The 16,524-nt window shown below is 35.2% G+C and overlaps 1 protein-coding gene, 1 long non-coding RNA gene and 1 other non-coding gene across 3 annotated transcripts in view; 2 read left to right on the forward strand and 1 right to left on the reverse strand.

Moving 5' to 3' along the window:
- LOC126759605 (uncharacterized) overlaps positions 1-16,524 on the forward strand; it is a 140,320-nt gene that overhangs the window by 114,497 nt on the left and 9,299 nt on the right. The window lies entirely within an intron of this gene.
- Positions 1,660-2,295, reverse strand: LOC126759600 (uncharacterized). The gene is made up of 3 exons (XM_050474477.1): positions 2,187-2,295; positions 1,880-2,113; positions 1,660-1,772 (listed from the first exon to the last, which is right to left on the reverse strand). The coding sequence occupies exons 1-3, from the start codon at positions 2,293-2,295 to the stop codon at positions 1,660-1,662; spliced, it is 456 nt and encodes a 151-aa protein (XP_050330434.1).
- On the forward strand, positions 8,416-8,487 carry Trnah-gug (transfer RNA histidin (anticodon GUG)). Its single transcript has one exon. It is a non-coding gene; the product is annotated as a tRNA-His (tRNA).

Below are 16,524 nucleotides of genomic sequence, written 5' to 3' on the forward strand. Positions count from 1 at the left end.
CCCTTCCTTACTTGTTTTATTTTCGATTTTCTATAAGCTTAGTCGTATTCGCTGGTACCCTGAAATCAGTGGATTTTTAGGTGCGTTCCAAAGTAAACAGGAATCTAGCGCTCCCTGGTGGCGCCATCTATATGTTGACTGGTGCGCTAGAATCTGCTGTCTTTATGGATTGATTTCATTCATTTCATCGATTTTAAGTGAAGTTATTGCGTTTTAAGTGTCAATATGTTTATGTTATCGGTGCTAAAATGAGCTTCGAAGAGCTAACATTAAATTTTGTTTAAAATTGATAAAACTTTTACCGAAACGTTTCAATTGATGAAACAAGTTTATGGCGATGATTGCCTCTCCCGTAGCAGAGTGCACGAGTGATTTCAACGTTTTCAAAATGGTCGTGAGGACATAAATGACGATCAACATGCGGACCAATCCAAATTCATGATCACCGGAAATTGCATCGGAAATGTGCGTGAATCTCCAAAACATCGATTTACTGCACTTAGATCAAATATTTGGGCTTACGAAAGGTGTGTGCACGGTTTGTTCCGCACAAATTGACTGACGACCAAAAATTGCTCAAAATCCAACATTCGAAAACATCATTGTGACCGATTATTTTACCAAAAATCACATTTTAACCATTAACCACTCCCCGTATTCACCTGATATGGCACCGTGCGACTTCTTCCTTTTCGGAAAAATGCATTTGCCCATGATAGGAAAGCGTTATGCAGACGTAGAGGCTATTCAAAAGGCTTGCACCGGCATACTGGCGGCCATACCGACCAACGAGCTAAAACACTCGTTCGACATGCTTTTGGACCGTGCAAAAAGCTGTATTGAAGCAGAAGGAGACTATTTTGAATAAAATAAATTGATTTTGCCGAAAAACCATTTGTTCCGTTTGTTTAAGTCTTGTTTACTTTGGAACGCACCTTGTATGTTAGCCTTTTAAAATAATGTATTTCTTAACTGTTGTAATGTTTAGAGCCATGGGAGTTGATTTTGATATTTTCCTTATCATTTTAGTAAGACCTAAACAAATTATTTTAATATTATTAGCCATCGTTGGACGGCTTAGAAATCTTCTTTAGTTTATTTTTTGTTATTAACAATTTTTTTTATCAAATTCCGCGCCAACCGAATTGATAATTTTTTTCCTAGGTTGATATAATCTGTCTTTATGTTCTTCTGCAGTTTGATCTCCCTATGTCAGTTAGTGTATATTTAGTAGTGTATATTTGTATATTTCACAGCTGTTTGTTTACGATGCGAAAATTTTGTCTGATTTTTGTCAATGAAAAAAATTTAATCAGTTTGTTTAAAGTTTTTTGTCGTGTTGGCATCGCAGAGGTCGTAAAGGAACTCAATTTATGAATCCATTCAACAAAATGTATAGTAATGTTTTGGAATAAATAGTTTCAGCGCTAAACTCCTTCCTGAAAAATTGAAGGCACCCTGACGTTCTGATTGTGACCGACATTTTGGTTAAACATGAAACGAGAGTCATGGCTCAGCTACCGTATTCTACTTCGAATGAAAAGGCTAAGGGTATTTAATAAATACAATTCATTTTATTGACCATTGCACTAATAAGTTTAATTTAATTATGAAATAACACGGTTTTGCCTGAAATATTTTCTAAATTTCGGCATTAACTCAGTATGGATTATTACAGCAACAGTTCTTGATTAGCGAGTGTTCATAACAGGATTTGGCATACAACAGTGAGCAGTCAGTATAGAAACATTGTGGAGGGCGGAGCTGGACCACTGAAAATAAAGAATATTTAAATTTTAAGACTCCGATTAGTAAAAAATACTGAGCTCTTTAAATATTTGAGAATTTAAAAACACATCACGTGAATAATATTTTTTACCTGGAAAATCACAGCAACAGTCGTCGTGCAGCATTTTTTGCGAACAATAGCTGTAAACAGAAGCATCGCAGAGTGGACAGCCAGCGAAATTGTTGAAACCGCCACCGGCACCAACGCCGCCGCCAGCGCCCGAGGGGCCGCCAAACTGTGGTGGATATTGCCGTGGCAGCGCATCGCTTGCGGCTTTGGCTTTGGTTTGATTTGTCGTCGTCGTTGCATTTGTTGCCTTTAGTTCTTTATTTCAAGGTGGAAAGAAGAAGAAAATTAAACAAAAAGCGTTACAAATATTTAAATTTGTTTGTACTACCCAATAGTTCATTGTTGTCTTGCTCCAGCAGCTCGATTGCGTCGCTGGCTAAAAATAGCGGTAGCAGCAACAACACAGCCAGCTGATTTGCCTTCACAACTTGCAACATTATAGCAAATTTCGTATATGTGTGTGTGTCAATAAATAATTTGCGTTTTTCTGCCTACACCCTCTCCCTCTTTCCCACTGCTGATTAGCGTGTGCTGCCGCTTTGGTCGTTTAAGCCGGTTCGAATACTGTATGCGTAGCGTTTTTGATGTCTGCGCTCCGCTAAGCCGAAATTACGTCTGTCGCAACACTTATTGCCGGTTTGTAAAAATTCCAAAACTTACGAAACTTAAGCATCTGGGAACTTTCTTCACACTTTTACTTGCGCTCTCATTTCGTTGTGTGGCTCGTCCAACCGGCTGCGCCCAACCGCGCTTCACACAGTTTTCGTCGCCTTCTAAACTGGTCCATTACGGACAGCGCGGTTATTTCATCGGCTGGCGCTTCTGATTTTTTCCAACTTTAATCTTCTTTTTTTATTTTTATCACATTTTTATTATTTATTTTCGGCAACGTTTATTGCCTAGCTTATTGATCGCTTTCTTTGTCTGCTGTTCAACATTTATTTGTTATTTTCATTTTATTATGCGCACGCATGCGCACACGCACGCGTTCACTCTTCAGCACTGGCGACGTTTACTGTATGACAGCATCGTGGCTTTGGGCGCCAAAGTAAATACGAATACACATACTCACATTTTTTTCTCATGCGTCGATCTTTCCCTCTTGCTGAAAACGAAAGTGAGTCTGTCGGCTAACAGCGACTTCCACTTAAATGAACAAGCATTTTTTCGAGTGCCTGTCATTTGGTTTGTCTATGACTTTAAGTGGCCACTGTAGAAATTTGGAATTTTTCTTGTTATTTAAATGTCGCGTAGGCGTCTATTTGCTATTTCTTTTCACCTTTTCCATGATCGAATAGTGCTTACAAATTTCGCTTTATTAGTCATTAGACCATTAATTATTCAGTAGCGTTTCCTTCTCTATTTTCGGATAATTTGATGTTTCGGCTGCCGCTTTCCACTGTGATTAAAGAGTCGATATGCCGCATTGGTAATTACAGACAAGGAGAAAAATACTTTTCTGGAACCTATACGAGGGATGTACAATTACTCTTCCAGGTTCTGGCTCATAGTAAAATCGTCGAAAGAACAGTTTTTAAAAGGAAAAATATTTATTTTTCTCTTTGTGTAGTAAGTGATTTCTGAATATGCTTTTTCGTGGATTCCATATACATATCACGATTAGACGTCCACCGACTTACACAATGTGTGAAATTTTGAAAAGAAAATGTGTTTTATTTTTTGCTAGTTCATACTTTTGAAATGAACACAATAAATTTTTAAATTAATATTTCAAATACTTTTTTACTTACAGGCTTCTAAAGTGCGGGCGCTTAGTTTATTCAGTTCTACCATTATATCTTTAAACGCGTTTTTTTTGATGATTCGATAACTATACATTTTTTCTGATCTATATCGAGTTCTCTATACAATGAATGACCAACCACGGTTTTTGCTCTAAATATTCCCTTCATTAATTATGCCACGAAGTTTGTATGTAACACCTAGAAGGAACGTCGAAAATCCTTCAGGTTTAGAGATATTCTTTTGCATACCTATTTTCCTCTCCCAGAACTGCTTATTTGTCGGAACCACCGATATCGCACAACATGCTACAGTAGCTGCCATACAAACTGAATGATTGGAATCAAGTGTTTGTATGGAAAGCTTTATCATTCTATCAGATATCTTCAAGAAATCTGGCATTGTTTATTTTCGAAGGCAATGCAGCAATCTTGGAAGAAATTATACAGATCGGTTCACATTTCACTGAACGATCAGAATCAAGTTTTTGTTAGGAATATATTGTATTTGTGAATTACACAGACTTTGTGACATTTGACAGACCAAAAATTAACAAAATTTAGGGTATAATTGAACATATTTTAAACGTCGACATTTTATCACTTAATGAATTTTTTTGGACCGTAAGCCATTATGCGGAAAATGCAGGGGTTTCCAATAAGAATTATATGATTTCATTAAAAAAAAAACACTCTCATTGTGAAAAAATTTAAATGTTATTGTAATGTGAAGTAAAATCGATAAAATTAAGTTCTGAATATAACATCCATCAAATGGCCTCCACGACTTCTTCTCGGTGAACCCAATTTTCGCGTACTTTTTCTTCTAAATCAAGTCGTATGTCATGAATAGCACGTTCAATATTGACTTCTTAAGTTTGTAAAGAGTTTGGTTTATTGCTAAAGACCAAAGACTTCTAATAACCCCACAAAAAGTAGTCTGATGGTGTTAAATCAAAACTTATTGTCGAATCTTCAAACTTTTCTCGCAATAATTCGGTTGTTGCACGTGCTGTGTTTCACGTAGCCTCATTTTGTTGGAAGCAGATATTGTCAAGTTCAACTTCTACCATTTGCGGACATAAAAAGTTGGTTATCATCAACCTATACTGCTCTCATTGACAGTAACGGTGTCACCAGCTTCATTTCGTAGGAAGTACGGTTCGATGCTTCCACCAAACCTAAATCCAAACCAAACTGTCAGCTTAGGTGAATATAAAGGTTATATATGAAAAATTTTTGGATTTACATTGCACCAGATTCGACAGTTTGGTTTATTTACCACACCACTTAGCTGAAAGTGAGCCTCATCGGAGAAGTTGAAATCATTATCGTTTTCAAGTTGTACTGAGGCAAAATCAGCAAATTCACGACGGTTGTGGTGGTCCAATGACTTCAGTTCTTGAATGAGAACAATTCTATACGAAAGCAAGCCAAAATCCTTCCTCAAAATCCGCCAGATTGTGATTTGAGACAATCCCAACTCTTGAGAACGTATTGAAATCGTGAAATTGCGGTCTTCAGCAAGAGTTGTCTGAACGGCAGCAATATTTTCATTACTTCGAGCGGTTTTTGATCTTATTGGAACTTGAACATTATGTTAAGAAAATGAAGGCACGGAATTTTCAACAATTCAAAGAATAGAGAGTATTTGAATTGAATAATTTTTCTCTTAAAAGTAATTCATCTAATCCAATAATATTGTATAAATCGAATTTCTGCTAATATTCATTTCTAAATTACAACAAAGAAATCTTAGTGCTCTAAAAATTAAGGTTTCGTTGAATGAGGTAGGTTGTGATCAGCTGAAAGTTTTTTTTATTCTGGTAACCAGACTAAACGTAAATGATTTATGTTCTTAATCTAAATTCAAATTATTTTTAAAAGACGATTTGTAGTACTCATTGCTTTTAGTTTTAGATGTGTCTTAGAAGTCCATTCAAAAGCAGTATACTTTAAAATGTATTTGATCAGAGGAATAATTTCTTCCAACATTATCACAATGGAAAACTCGAAATGTGGACCAATTACATTATTTTCTATAAATCAGTTAGAATTTCTATAGCATGATTTGATAGTACACCTATTAATCTTGCTTAAAATAATTTAAAGATACGTATATGGTACTAGTGGATCCGACCACGCATTACTGTGGTATATATTTTATACTATTTTTCATATAATAAACTATTTTAAACGTTTTTGTCGGTATAAAAATCCAAGGGATTGTACTTGAAATTTAATTTTGAATATGCTCGTACAAATAAATTTGATTAAAAAATGACGAATTTTTCTCAATCTGCAATCAAACAGCCTTTCTGTTCAGTTAATAGAGTTGTCCGCTTAATAGATTGTACTTAATAAACATCAACTAATTGTGTGACCGGCCAATATGCATGGTTAATGGAGATGTCCGCTTAATAGAGCCTCCATTTAATAGAGCTTTGACTGTATTTTTTATTTATCTATTTTTTTACTATCCCATCTTCTAAGCTGAACATAGTGTGCTAAATTTTGCTAAAATCGGTTCAGTAGTACAAGAGTCCATCACGGACAGACAACGTGACATGTAATTTTTAAAACTTCAATATTATAACACAAACAAAAAAGTGTTAAATTTATAAAAAATAAAACCTAGGATTTCCATATTTCTTTCGTTATTATATTTATTATTGTTTTTAGAATCAAAAAAATTTAATTTTAATATTCAAGAAGTTACCACAAATCTCAAAAAAAATATATAAAATAAAACATCTAAGTAGCGACGAACTATACTTTAAATACTTACTATTTTCCTAAATTTTTGTAACTATTTGCGTTATTCACTGGAGAGTCATAAACTGATATCATTCAAAATGGGATTATTAAATTTTGCTTCCATTTAATCTCCCTTCAAATGTGTAAATCCCCACAATTATTACAAAAATAATTTATAAATCAACTGGGAAAGCAATATGTAGCCACTTCCCTGCCACTGAAGTTGCTCGATAGAAGTAAACAAAACTCAACAATATTTATTACGTAAGTAAAAGTAGTAATATTAGCCCTGGGCTACCGTTGTTCCCATTTCTTTTGTGAACTTTTAGTTTAAGTACATGTCCATAAAGATTTGTATAAATAATATCGGCCATAGATATACATATGTATGAGGGCAAATAGTAGTTGAACAAGTTGAAATTGCCTGCAGTTATTTGCTTGACACTTGTGTTTTTGCGCTCATAAATGTCGTAATTGTAGTAAATTTTGCTGTCATTAACATTAGCGAAAGTGTAAACACTGAAGACTATTTGCTATACAAGTGAAGGGGTATGCAAATACGATAAAAAAAAAATAAAAAATTGGATAAAAAAATTAAATCAGTAATATCGAGTAAATTTGACAACTTCAAAATAAGTTTATATTCATACACGTAATGAATTTGTGTCAACGGTTTTTCAAGTCCTCAAAGCATTTCGAAAAGCTCTCGTTCGCAAGTACATCATTTGTGCGAACGCACAAAATATCTTTTACCATTTCAGCGTACGGTGGGAAAATGTGAAAAAAATGGATAATAACCACCCCGACTCTCAATATAAAGCTCTATTCGAAAATATTAACTATGCAGTAGTAACTGTCTAACAGATAACGGACGATCACGCCTACTTTCCATATAATAACATTTTGAATTCCATCATATTAAATGAAACAAAGTGATTGACATGTCACAACCCTCAGCCAAGGTTGGTCGATTTCTGTATATCCCCTCATCCAGTCGCATATACCGAACTTGTTGGTCACGGTGTCTCTGTTGAGAGTCGATTTTGCGCCGTTCGCAGCAACGTGGACTGGCGTGTGGAATACAGCTTGTGTAACAACTGAAGCCGCTCGACCGTCCTAAGCGATATCGCATCACTATGGGCTCTTGAAAAGTTTCTAGAAAATCCGACGTTTTCGAGCCAAATTTTGTTCAGCGATGCGGTCCATTTCTAACTCAATGGGTACGTAAACAAATAAAATTGCCGCATTTCAGACGAAGAACTACCTGAAGAGATTTAAGAGCTGCGATTTCATCCACAAAAAATAACGGTTTGGTGTGGTTTTTGAGCCGATGGAATCATCGATCCATATTTCTTCAAAACTGATGCCGGTGAGAACGTAATCGACAATGGCGACCGTTATCGCGGCATGATAACCGACATTTGAAAGAGATAATATTCAAGAAATAAATGCCTAAGAATGTTCTTACGAATGATGATAAATTCTCGCCATTAAATTTGAAGTTTCTGTGGTTTTTCTCGAAATGGATCACCCTTTGCATATATGTGTATCTGTTTAAATTGGCCCTTTCCATTTTATTTCGGCCATTTTTTTTATTAAAACATAAATGAAAATGTCGCTTTCACTGGACTTTCCTTTTTCAAGCATCTCGATGGAAACTTGACGATTTCGACACGAAGAGTTTGGCAGATAATGTCACAGTTTTTCAAATCATACGTCCAAGAGAAATTTATTGCACATCAAATAGCAAAAGTCAACGTTATTAAATTTTTGCCGAACGTTAACGTTAGTGCCCCCTGTATACTCACCATAGCCATATCATTATTTCATAAGCTTTTTCTGATTGTATCTCACTTAGTTTGATCTATTTTTCAATGGTTAATTTTGCTTTGTTGTTAACTCTATTGCTTGCACCATTTTCAGCTTTTTACTTACCGTTTCGCCCATTTTTCGTACATTGTTCGTTAGCTTTTTAATAAAGTAATTATCTTACGTTGATTTATATTTTTGTTGGCTTTGAATTGCATTTGAATAGAGCACGAAAATAAGCGTCCAACAGCCGTGATCGTCTAGTGGTTAGGACCCTACGTTGTGGCCGTAGTAACCCAGGTTCGAATCCTGGTCACGGCAATGTACCATTCCAAAAGGAACATTTCAATTGATGGAAGCTGTGCAGTTATTTTGAATTTTGTTATTTATTTTTTTCAATTATCAGATATTTCATTAATTGAAATTATGTGTTTGTAAATTGAAAATTTTTTGTTTTAGTTAATTTTCGACTTAATAACTACAAACTTCACAGTTAATAGCAAGTTTAAATTCATATCATTTCATTTGAGTGACCTTTCTACATACACATTCACGGTCTCACAGCTTCTCTACCCTACACTTTGATTTGCCACAACTCAAAGCAACGCAATTCATCTCATCCATTAACTGCTCAACCTAAATTTGATGAAGAAGCACTACAAAGTCACCTGTAAGGAATATCAAAACCGAAATTAATTAAAGGCATCCGAAAATTGGTCACCGGGGGTTAAAGCTCGTCCTTTTCAAAACGTTTATGAAATATGACAGGCGTGTTTGCCAGCACGTATTCATTAACAGAAGGAAAATTGGCAGTTACTCGAAGAAATTTGCTTTTGTGTTTATATGCATGACAGTGTTTGAAGAGGTAGCGACGAGTAATTAATTTGATTAACAATGTTTGTGAATATTTAATTCTGTATCAGTAGTCGCTTGTGGGTTGCAATGAATTTATAAGCTTGCTGCTCTTGGTCAGAGTTGTTAACATGGCCATTAAACTATTAGTGCTTTAATGGAATTCGATGTGGTTGTTGTACTCTTCACAGGAAATTGGTGATTAAGTGTGATTGTGTTGCAAGTAATATTGTTTAGATATAAAAAGCGAGAACTGTCATTTTTGATTTGGTTGATTGGTTGAAAAAGCGAGGGCAGAAGCGTCGAAGCGCGGACGGCCGCCTTTAAGCCATTAGTAGGCCCGTAGTACTCCAATTAAATTTTCGATTTAGTTATGTTTATAATGTAGGACCTGGGCCTTATTTTACGTTATTATATGTTCTTAAGTATTGACCGATAAGTACGGTATAAAGCCAATCAGAAATTATTGTATTACAGGTAGTTGTACGGTACATTGTTATCAGGAAAATATGCCCTTTGAGTCAAATTTACCCAATACTGACCGTTATATATAACTTAAAGTCCATCGATTGCTCGAAAATTTGTACGTTGGCTCTATGGATGAAGTACTGTCCAGAGTTTACCAAATTTTAGTGCAAGGCCATGCTATCATAAAAGTATTATCTTAGATAATAAGAAATATTCAATACTGGACCCTAAAGATGGGTCGTCATATTGAGTAAAAAGTCAGTCATACGTTAGTCACAAGGATTCACATAGGTGGTAGCTGAAGGCTTGCAAATTTATGGCCCGATTTCAATCTCGAATTCTTGGGTAAGAGACGGCCTACCTTAAGACCATTATTTGAGCGAATTTGTATTACAAAAGCTTCCTTGTTGTTATGATATTTGAATGTTATGATTTTTTGTTATGAAGCCTTCTTTTTAGGCCTTAGTCTTATGATAATGAATGTATAACTACATTGACTTGTCTGTCTTCTGCAACGAAATGCAGATTTTGGCTTCAAAATGACAAGTAGTTTGTAAATTTTCTAGGTCAAGTATCTTACAATTTTTTATACTTTTCAATCACTAATATTTCTTTGTTGCTAACTCTATTCTTTAGTCTTTCTCCTATTTTTCGTAGATTGTTCGTTAGTTTTTTCGTAACATAGTTATCTTGTGTTGAGTCATATTTCTGTTGGTTATGATTTAAATTACTTTTTAATAGTTAGATTACGATAACAAGTGTCCAGCAGCCGTGATCGTCTAGTGGTTAGGACCCTACGTTGTGGCCGAATCCTGGTCACGGCAGTATACCTTTCTAAATGGAGCATTGCAACAAATGGAAGCTATCGATTTTTTAATTCAAAGAATTTGATATACACTAGGCATCAAATGAAAGTATAAATTTCACAGACGTTATTTCAATGCAGTTTTATTAAAATAAAAAACTAATAATTCATACATTAATATTACATTTATGTACATAAGTATTTAAGTAACAAATTATATATTAAAAAAAATTTTCCGGAATAGAAAGGAAAAAATTTTGTTCCACTTTAAAAAAGGGACTCTTAAATAAAAGTGGTCAAATGAAAGTATAAATTTTGAAAAAAATACGAAACGTTTGGTTTAAAAGTAAATTTAGTAATTAATATTGCCTTTTTTATTCTGAGTTACTGCAGGAAGACGTTTTGGCATGCCTCGAAACAAATTTTCTAATATTTTCATTGGAATAATGTCAAGTTGACGCTTCGTCTCTAAGAAAAATTATTCCAAGTTTGTACGGCTGCTTTTTGGTATTTTTGAATCAAAAATTAACCACAATGCTTAATTGGATTTAAATCCGGTGACTGAGTTGGCCAGGCCAGTTTTTCTTTAAGCCTTCTTCAAAAAAGCGAGTAGTCAGGCGAGATGTGCGTTTATCTTATTGGAAGATAAACGACCCCAAGTTAACTTTTTCCGCATTTATTTTAAAATTTTCGCTAAGAATGTCGACATATGAAGCAACCATCATTCGTCCATCGAATTTAAGTACACTACCTACACCAAATTTTGAGAAACAGCGCCAAACCATGAGATAACAACCTCCATGCTTCACTGATGATTGTATGCACTGTGGTTTTAAGCGATCTGAAGGTTTACACCACACTCCCTTACGTGTTTTTTAACTCCTTAGCTCGAATTTGAATTAATCGGACCAAATTACTTTATCTCAAAATGTGGTTGGCATATTTGGATATTGTTTTGCAAACTCTAGTCCTTTTTTCCTACTCGAAATGGAAAACATAGCTCGTTTATTTGCGACATAGTTTTTAAAACCAGATGTTTGTAATTTTCTTTTCAATGTACTAATGGAAACATCCAAACCAAAACTTTTAATCAACTCCCGTGATAAAATTTCAGGGTTTTCAGGAGCTTTTCTCGTACAAGTCGCTCAGCGTGTACAGAAATTTTGGACTTTGGACCTCCACCGTATTGAGTCTTGCTTCTTCTTTCTTCTCTTGGATTATTCAAAAATTTTTTTTCTCCCCTCTCTGATCGAAATGGAATATTTTTCATACATTTTTTTGATACGTTTCACCCCTCTTCCCATCTTCTACAATTAAGATCCGATTCTCTTCAATTTTTTTATATTTTTTACTAAGAACAGAAAAAAAAATTTTTCACCATAACATAAATTCCCTTAATAAATACAAATGTATTAAATATATAGTATAATTCAGTTTTACCTTGAAAAAAATTAACCAAAACTAAAATTATACTTTCATTTGACGCGCACTCATAGGCTCACCAGCGAAGACTAATCACTCCCGATGCAGTAAATATTTTTTTTGTCTAAATAATAAGTGTAAATATTACTCCAACTGTTTATTTACATAACGGTGCTCCTACATAAAATGCTTTATGAATTTATTCTTAAGCAAAAATGTAGGAAGTAAATTAATGATCTGAGGTTGCCAGTATATACTACATTTATACTTTCATTTGACGCCTAGTGTAATTGTTATTAAGCAAAATAGGATTGAGTACATTCCAAATATTCGCAGGTGATCTTGAAGGTAACAGAGTTGTTTCCCATTTACTGTATTGAGAGTGGTGGTCAGAATACTGCTAATTGTCCTTAGACACTTATCCGTTATTAAGACTCCAATGTCGTCCACATATGCCACTATCATAGGGTCTTAGCCATCCAAGCTCTTAGCAGTTTATTAACCACTATTGTCCAAAGAAACGGAAATAGCAATTCACCTTACGGAGTACCTCTACAGATTTCCTTGATCGTTCTAGCGTCGTTACATTCTCCTTTCTCCTTCTGGTCCAGTGTTGTATAGCGGGATCAACACCTATTGACAGGATACTATTCAGAATAGACGTTGTTGAACGTTCCTTATATTCAAAAGCCCTTTCGATATTAAATACCAATCCATGGAGTGCAGTCTCTACTGATCTGTCTTTTGTATATGCATGCTGCGCCTTGGATAAGTTTCTAGGAGACGCTGTGGCCCTAATGTGTACGCTCGACATATTTCTTCTAGCGTTTTCAGCATTAATTAAATGTAGTTAAGCTGGAATGATTCCGTCCGTACCAGGAGATATATATGCGGCGAGTGAGCGGATTGCTCATTTTATTTTATTCTCCGAAAAGATCTGTTCGGGAAAGTTTACCGCACTACTCCTTTCATACCTAGGACCTACCGCGTCCCTAAAGCCGGAACAGTGCACACTAACTAGGTCTTCTAATGAGTACCGGCCGTTTTCTGTCCACCCTCCGCAACGTTTGTGAATTAGAGCGGGCGAGGTGAGGCTTTAGGGAAATGGTTTTCTAAGTCTCGCCACTACAAAAGTTCTTCCAGATTTCTTGCTTTGTCCTGGACTTCAACTTATTGTTGTCCCTTAGGAGATCTTTATATTCGTTTCAAGAGTCCTCGCTTTGTGCTTGACCCAGTTGAAGCATTCCCGTACTTTGGGTCTGCAAGACCCAAGCGCCTTGTTCCACCAGGCTGTTTCGTTTAGTGCTTGAGTCGCAACGTTGGGCCTATGTAGTAGGCATTCGTAAATACAGTTACGCCCATTTCAAGCTCTGGATGCGAGTTATACACGCAAGGTCAAATTCTTTTGGCTAATAGTATGTGCCTATAAATATCCCAGTTTGTTTATCTGGGATTTCTCCGAACCTCGCATAATAAGTCAATGATATTTCTTTTTTTATTCAACAAAAATATGTTTAAAATTTTCCTCCATTATCTGTATTCTTCTGCAGTTAGTAGATTACTTAAGTTAATCAGTAGCTTGTAAAAATGTATGGCTTCAGCTTTGTTTGATAAATCGCTCTGTTAAATGAGAACTATGGCATTAAATGCTCTTTTAAAAAATTGCCGACATATATTCATCTTATGGCATTAAATTTAAGCTCTAATCACACCATGAAATACAAAAACTATAAGGATTCGCACACGCAATGAAAGAAATTGAAGAAGAGACGAATGAAAAACATTAAAATTGAAATTGATTACAGAAGTTTTTATTACATTTATTTATTACAAAATTATCTACCATCATACACTTAAGTATATGTGCACATGTATGTGTGTATTAATGGTAAAAAATAAAGCAAAGCAAAGCAAAATAAAAAAACGCGTTTCAAACTGACATTTGCCTGCAAAGGCCGATCAAAATGAGTTCGTTTTTATTTTTGTTTTTATAAACGAATTTTGCGCAATTTTCCTTTTTTGATTGAATAACTCAATTCATGTGCAAAACAAAAGAATTCCCAACAAGAGGAAGTTATAAAAATATGTGCAAAAAATACGGAAAACATTCTACTTCTTGTGTGTCTGTCTGCGTGCCTCAAATGTATGCCTCATTTCGAAGCTAAACTTTTGCCAATAATACACCCACACATACACACATCCACGCGCGCAGTCACCTGCTTACCTACAAGTCTATATATAGCAAGTACATACATATAGTGTGACCTTAATCGAGGTTGTTGTATAGCGAAGTTTTTCCGAAGGCGTTATACCGTTATCACTCTGCACATGCCACTGCAGCGTAAGTTATGCTTATCAGTTTGCCATTGTTAACGAACTTTTGTTTATTCTTTGCGTTTCTTTTATTTCATTTTTATTTTTTTTATCTTTTATTCCTCTCTCCATCGTCTCCTTTTTTCGTTGGTGTGAGTAGCATTTCCTTTTCCGGCTTACTCAAGTACTGGCTTCCGTATGCAATGATCGCTTGTTGTTGTATTTTTTTATTGTTCCTCATGTTTATTCGTACGACATTAATAAAATTTTGATACCATTGCGAACACTCGAATAAGCATCACCGCGTACAGTGTGTCTCATATTTTATCGCAAATAAACCAAAAATCCAAACCAAAATAAAAAATACCTTCTAATACCCTTTCAGGTGCATTTTTTTAGATTAAAATGGTATAAAAAGATTTTTATTTTGATTCTTCGGCGATTGTTTTTTTACACGAATTTGAGGGCTCGTTCGCGTATATACAGAAGGTCATGTCTAAATGCTTATAACGTGTCTTCCATAAAAGCACTACAAAACAAATGTTAAAAGTTTCTAAATAAAATGGTTTAGAATATCAATGAAATTCTTTATTCCCGTGAAAGTGCATTCGATGACATTATGTATGGAACTCGATTTCTCTTGCATGGCCACCATGGGCACGATTACAGAAGTCTAGACGCTGAACACAATTTTCGACGGTTTTCAAGCATAATTCGGCCGATACTGCTGCAATTTCACGTTCGATATTCGTACGAAGTTTATTAATCGTCGTTGGCTTGTTGGCATAGACCATAGACTTTACGTAGCCCCACAGGAAATAGTCTAACGGAGTCAAATCACACGACCGAGATGGCCAATTGACTGGGCCATATCGTGATATAACACGTTCACCAAACTTGATTTTCAATAAATCGATTGTGACATTGGCTGTGTGGCATGTGGCGCCGTCCTTTTAGAACCACATATTGTCCAAGTCCATATCATCCAATTGGGGCTAAAAATATTTGGACATCATTGAGCGGTAGCGATTCCCATACATAATAACGTGCAGATCTTGATTATAACGGAAGAAGTATGGTCCAATGACGTCGGCGACCGATAAACCGCACTAAACCGTAATTTTTTCCGAGTGCGTGTGTGATTACTGCCTGACCAACAACGCATAGTTTGCTTATTGACGAAGCCATTCAGCCAGATGTGTTGCACAGCCCAATTCACGAACATACGACTATTTGGTGGTCAAGCGGCTTCAGTTCTTGCGTCAATTTGATCTTGTAAGTCAAGATCTTTTAGAAAAATTCGCCACAACGACGTCCCAGAAATGCCCAACGCTTGAGACTGACGCGTGATATGTACTTATTTGGGTCTTCCTCAATTGATGCAATATTCTCGACACCATGGGCACTTCTTTGTGTCATTGGCACAGGAACATTTTGTACTGTACCTGTGAATTCAATGGATTCAGTTGACCAACTGCTTGCCAAACCGAGGCTTTAGTCGTTTTCGTAGTTCGACTTGTAGCCCGTATAAAATTTTAAGGCGTACTTTCCTAATTATTTTCCTGGAAGACAATTAGTCATAGATTTTCATCATCATTACTCTTATCATAGATCATAGAGACTATTTTTAGTTTTAATCCGAAGCTAATAAGATAGAACTCAGCTCGTCTAATCAAATTTTACCGTAGGGAATTATACTAGTTAATTAACAAGGGCTTTTCTTCCAACATTTAAATTATTTGTGTGTGGTTTTTTTCGCGGCGAAAATAATTTTGAAATACTGAAACTGGTAAGATTCTTCGACAATTTGTAAGAAAATAACTTTATGATAGAATAGATATCAGATTACTCCTCAAATATAATAGTAATACACGCTACTTTTGTTTTTGCTTTGAAATAACGAAGACTTTAAAGACTAATTCCATATTTTCCGTGCAAATTAAGTCAATTCTTCGATGGTAACAAAACTTCAGTAACAGCATTGTCTAACGTCTAACAGATAGCCTTTTGAGACAACTGGGTTAGTGTTTCGTTAAAAGACTTTCCTGATCATAAAGCATTTCTTACATCGATATTAATTTTATTTCTTCTCAATTATCTTTTAATATCTAAATGAAGTGGTTGTCGAATTGTTCGAAAAATTCAATCGATTTTGTTATTGTTTTATTATAGGTGAGTAAGTGTATAGACGGTGAGTTTTTGCTTCAATATCTTATTACTTGAGTACTAATACTAATATACTACATAAAGAAAGCAGATAAGTATAAGCCTCCCTGCAAGCTTGGTGCTACTTTGCTGCCGATATGCAATACATAGAACCTATAATTATGTGGTTAAGTGAACTTGAGATCTTTTCTTCTACCCATATTGGAGTTGCATAAATTTTTCTTCACGGAAGAGGTTCCGACATTTATTTTTCATTTATATCCACATGCAAGCTAGAAAAAATTTTTCTGCTTAAAACTAAGTCCAATCCTAAGTCCCTAAACCGAAACAAT

The sequence above is a fragment of the Bactrocera neohumeralis genome, chromosome 5 (assembly GCF_024586455.1).
Source record: "Bactrocera neohumeralis isolate Rockhampton chromosome 5, APGP_CSIRO_Bneo_wtdbg2-racon-allhic-juicebox.fasta_v2, whole genome shotgun sequence".
Lineage (NCBI taxonomy): Eukaryota > Metazoa > Arthropoda > Insecta > Diptera > Tephritidae > Bactrocera > Bactrocera neohumeralis.